General features: G+C 41.6%; 1 protein-coding gene across 1 annotated transcript; it reads right to left on the reverse strand.

The window, feature by feature from the left end:
• Positions 1 to 3724, reverse strand: SMLR1 (small leucine rich protein 1). The gene is made up of 2 exons (XM_014874284.2): positions 3592 to 3724; positions 1 to 155 (listed from the first exon to the last, which is right to left on the reverse strand). Exons 1-2 carry the CDS (start codon positions 3722 to 3724, stop codon positions 1 to 3), a joined length of 288 nt encoding a protein of 95 aa, XP_014729770.1.
• Positions 3725 to 4840: the final 1116 nt, after the last annotated feature.

Consider the following 4840-nt stretch of genomic DNA (forward strand, 5'->3'; position numbering starts at 1 on the left):
TTAAGCTTGCTTCCTGAGGCGTGAAGCTCCCTTAAACGTCCTTGAGTTCTTGTATCTGTTGTCTTTTTGTCCGGATCTCCTGAGTTTCTTCCACTGGCCACGGTGATTCAGGAAGGTGTTCCTGGAGTCTTGTGCCGTGGCCATTTCCTCCTCTACTGAAAATTAATCCAAACAACACAAAAATTCTGTAAGAATATGCTGATTTCTTATGGTGAGTTTTTATAAAGAGAAACAGCTGGCATATATTAATAAGAACTGATCTTACTAAGGGGAAGCTGTCTAAAGAGCACGCTGGTATTAGTTGGCCCATGATCCTAGAGGGGAGCTTCCGAGTGTGAGTCTGGGACTATTGACATCAGCAGAAATGCTCTGTTTTCATTTGCCTCTGCAGCTTTCCATCAGAATAAAATTCTTAAACAGCGAAGAGCATAGTTAGTTTATACTGGCAATTTTTGTTCTGCTTTACAGAGCTGTGTCTGTGCTGTGAGAACCTTGAGCTGGCCTGATCCTCCCAATGCTGCCTGTGGTACAGACAGAACAGAAAAATGCTTGCTACCCACAGAACTGGACATTTTCAGAACATGACTGTGCTGTTGGAGGCTTGGAGAGTATTTGAAGAAGGATAGAGAAGCAGAGAAAATAAAAAATAGTTTGAAAAAACCCAAACCGTAAAATGCTTGTCATTGCTAATTGTTCGGGAGAAATGAGTGCTGTTTTGTTAGATGATTTAGTTTTATTTATAAGGTATTTATGTATTGATATATTTAGGCAGAGCCTCTCACGCACAGAGAAAAAATTAAATGCTTATTTAACAATGAAACAAGGCAGCCGTAGGCAGCCTTGATTTAATAATGAAAAAATCTGCCCTTTTTTTTTTCTTTTTTGTCTTTTTTGGTTTGTGGGGGTTTTTTTGTTTTGTTTTGTTTTTTTATTTATTTCCCAAAAAATGGATCTAGGGAAATAGGCAGCTGAAACCTGCAGAATTTCTGTTGTTCTGTAGGAGAGGTAGCATTTCAAGGAGTCTGCTCTCAGGCTTTTCTGTGGCTATTTCTCTCACCTGATGGTCTTAAGCTGGAAATGGCTACACTTGCTTGTACAGGGAGAGCTGCCCAGGATGTTTTGTGTAAATTGGCTGGAGACCAAAACAGTAGGTTGGTCTCTGACAGTCTCAACTAAAGACAAAGAAGATCTTTGAGCTGTACAGAGCTGGGTATGCAATGCCCAAAGTATTGAATAGACAGGGATTCATCTCACATCCTCCTGAGAATCCCAGCCAGAACACCTGTGATCTGCAAACTGAGTGTCTCCTTTTCTGAGGTATTGAAAAGCCAGATGATTCCCTTCAAGCATCCTTCTCGGATGTGAAAGAGAGAAGCACAGCAGCAATATTCCTTTGGCAAATTAGTCTGCCAACTACCTCATTCACCTCTCTCTTACACCCTTGATTACTAATCTCAGAAAATTTATGAAACCACTGCTTGCTTAAACTCATTACAAATCCAAAGCTAGAATTTCTGTGCTTTAAGAGAAGCAGAATTTAACATCTGGTGCTGTAGATTATTTACAGACCTGTAGAAAGTGTATCTAAGGAGGATGTGAGTGCTGTGAAAAAAGGCAGGACAGTCTGTTTCAGCAGTTGATTGTGCATCATGAATCTAAATGTCTGTGGGTTTTTTTCAGATAGGCTCGTCTGGCTTAATGAAAGTATTTTCTGAGCTCCAGCAAAATACCTGAACTGATAGGATCAGTAGCCCACCTGCTTTTCCTGGCTTGCTTCATGCTAGCTGGAATAGAAAAGCAAGAACATCACCAGGTAACGGAGAGTTCAGTAGCAACTCAATATTATTTCATAACTATGTCTGACTTACACATATGAGCACAGAGCTGATAATTTACTGACAGGGAAAATCCCTGCTTTTGTCTGAAGTCAAATGCAATAATGTCATTAGCTTTCATTTCAATCACTTTCAGGAAAGAAAACTGCTCTATTAATACTTAGCTTTCCTATTTCCTCACAGATACTGAATTGCACGGTGGTTTGGCATTGCACTGTTTTTGTTGTTGTTTTTATTAGTGTGTGAAAAACTATCAGCACCTTGCTCTAAGAATAATCTATAACCCAAGGCAGGGCTGGGTTAGGCATGTGGAGCAGGCTTCTCTTGCAGATTAACTCGGCATCTAAAGCACATCTTGAACAGGAAATTTTCGAGTTTTAGCAGCCTGAAGGTAACTTGAGGGGTGTGCTCATATGCAAACACCTTTCCTCTGTTAAAGCCTAGGATCTAAATGCCTGGAGATGTTACTAAAAACAGGAAGCTAGTTTATTTTATGTTTTTGGCTGCATATGACCTTTCTTATGTTAAGTGGCCAAATTTTCAGGATAGAGCAAAATCTGAGTGCACAGATTGCAGTGTTTGGCCTGGCATCTAAATGAGATTTCTTTCCTGGCCTTGCACTGGTGGGTAAATTCTCCTCCTGTTGGGCTGGTGCACCCCAGGCCAGCTGGGTTCGATGCCTCAGCTGATCCCAGAGCCCCGTGGGCAGGGCTGGCCTGGCTGCCCCAGCCCATGCTCTCGGCTGCAGCTGGAACCTGCAGAGGGACAGCTGTGAAACACTGTCCCAGGCAGGGTTCTCACCTAAATACATCCAGAAGCATCTGCAGTTTACAGAGAAAACCTGGGCTGTCCTCTCGGCTCTCCTGACACTCCATATGGAGAAAATATTCAAAAGACAGATAATCTGAGGAACAAGCTTAGCCCAATGTTGGCGAGGATGTGCTTTCAAAGAGCTGATGGAAAGAATGGTTGAGGCCTCTGATCCGAGTGTGCCCCTGGCTTTGGCAGCTGGAACCCTAAAAGAAGAGCACGTGTGAATCTGCTGCTGCAGCTGGGACCCACATCTGGAGGGCGTGAAGATCATCCCATCAAGACTGGATGGTTGGAGTTACAGGATTTTCCTGTCTAAAAGGAATTCCCTGCCTGCTACAAGTGTAGCCCAGCTGGACTCTGTGAGCATCCTTTATTCTCAGTATACAGATGTGTTACGATCCCTGCACATTTGCACTGGGGTGGGTGTTTGTTTTGGTTTTACTCAGAAGATGGATTTTCGAAGTGAGTTTAAGCTGATTTTAAAATAGAAAAGGCAACATGGCAAATGTGTGCTTAGGTACAAAGTAAATGCAAATACATACTTTTGAAAGAACACAGACACATACTCAAAGCCCAATTACTTATAGGGTGCAATTGCTGCTACCTGTCTCACTGAAGACTTACACAGTGTAAGCACAGAAGAAAATTATGTATATTTTAACTGCTCTTTTCTTTTTTTTCATTCCCCTTCCATAGTGTAAAACAGAAAAATCTCCTATGGTATAGTTTATAAACCCACGGCATTTTAAGTGAGGGGTCAATCCAAGTTCTAAACAAACTGTAGTGTTTTTCAAATAGAAAACGGTCTAAAATACAGTACAACTTCTAAATTTTTTTCTGATCAAGATTGTCTTCAGTTTAGTTAATGGTACAAGCCTAAGTTGTCTGTTGAATGAGAAGGTTTGTCTGCCTCCCCAGTCTTTGTGCCCAAGTCCTGACTCACCTTCTCTTAGTTTGATCCTGAAGTAGGCAATTAGCAGCAGCAGGAGTAAAGTCACAGGCATAAAGATCCCAGCAAAGAGAACATAACCAGGCAGCTCCCTCACAAACACTGACAGTACGTAACCCACGCTCATTTTCCTCTCTGGCAGCCGTGCCAAGCCAGATCCTTAAGGTCCCTAAGTTTGGACCTAATTTATCCTGCTTTCTTCCTTTTCTCCCTGATGGACATTCTGCCCTTTGCTCAGGCCATTATCTCTTTTTGGACTTTGGTTTGTTTGTGCAGGTCTGTGATCCCAGTAGTAGGGAGTTCACTCACAAAGTTACTCAACAACAAAGTTTAAAAGTGTCTATTGAAGTAATGCAGGGCTTTGAAACCTTTGGATGTTGGGCTGGGCAGGGCTCACTGTGTGAGGCTGCTGCTGCCTTTTGAGCAGTCTGTCATCTGCTAATACACTACAGGCCGTTCTGAATAAAAGCACCCTCTTCCTATATATATTATTAATTTTACAGTATATCTCAAATGCTCAGTCGGGGTGAGAATCCTGCTGTGCATTCCACACTGGCACACGTGTGGTCTCAACTCTGAAGAGTTTTCAGACCAAACCACTGAGACAAGAAGCAAATGACTGTGGTGATGCTGTACCAGCAGCATTCTTTCCAAAGAGCAGCGCTGGACAGTGAAACTCAGGAAGGTTTTTTTCCTAGTAAAGTTGAAAATGTATGATTTTGGGGAGTCAGATGTGCCAGAGAATTCAAGTGAACATTCTTTGAAATGTTCAAGTAGTTCTGTTTTTCCCTTCTGGTCATCGGCGTATGGTAAAACTGTACCTTGCATGCACTGATCTTCCTAATCAATTTTTTAAAAGATAATTAGTCATTTTATAGATCTCTACACCTTCAGGTTTGCAACCACATTGTGAGCAGTTCTGTCCAAGAATCCAGAAAGACTCTACAAGGTTTGCTTCACTAGTTGGGTAGGCTGGAACCAAGGGGAAATGCAGTGTATTTTTAGATTTTCAGGGGAAAGAGGTATTTCTGTGTTCACCTTGTTTTCTTCACCTATTGTTTTCAAGAGGCAAACAACCTCATCTAAAAAGTATTTGAAGTTTGCAATTTTTTTGAACTGTAAAATATTTGAGGTCCTCTCTTTTTAACAAGTGATGGAGAATATAATGTTTGCAGCTGAATTCCTTCTTCTGTTAATTACCTGCTGTTGTAATTGATAAAAGAGCAAATGGAATGTGTTTTAT

The sequence above is a fragment of the Sturnus vulgaris genome, chromosome 3, assembly GCF_052056855.1.
Source record: "Sturnus vulgaris isolate bStuVul1 chromosome 3, bStuVul1.hap1, whole genome shotgun sequence".
Classification (NCBI taxonomy): Eukaryota; Metazoa; Chordata; class Aves; order Passeriformes; family Sturnidae; genus Sturnus; species Sturnus vulgaris.

What these genes read in the sequence shown, in the direction of transcription:
- SMLR1 (XM_014874284.2), bottom strand. Translation starts at nt 3,724, where the DNA reads ATGAGCGTGGGTTACGTACTGTCAGTGTTTGTGAGGGAGCTGCCTGGT. An exon ending in CAGGATCAAACTAAGAGAAG is followed by an intron (nt 156 to 3,591) that starts GTGAGTCAGGAC and finishes ATTAATTTTCAG; the next exon opens with TAGAGGAGGAAATGGCCACG.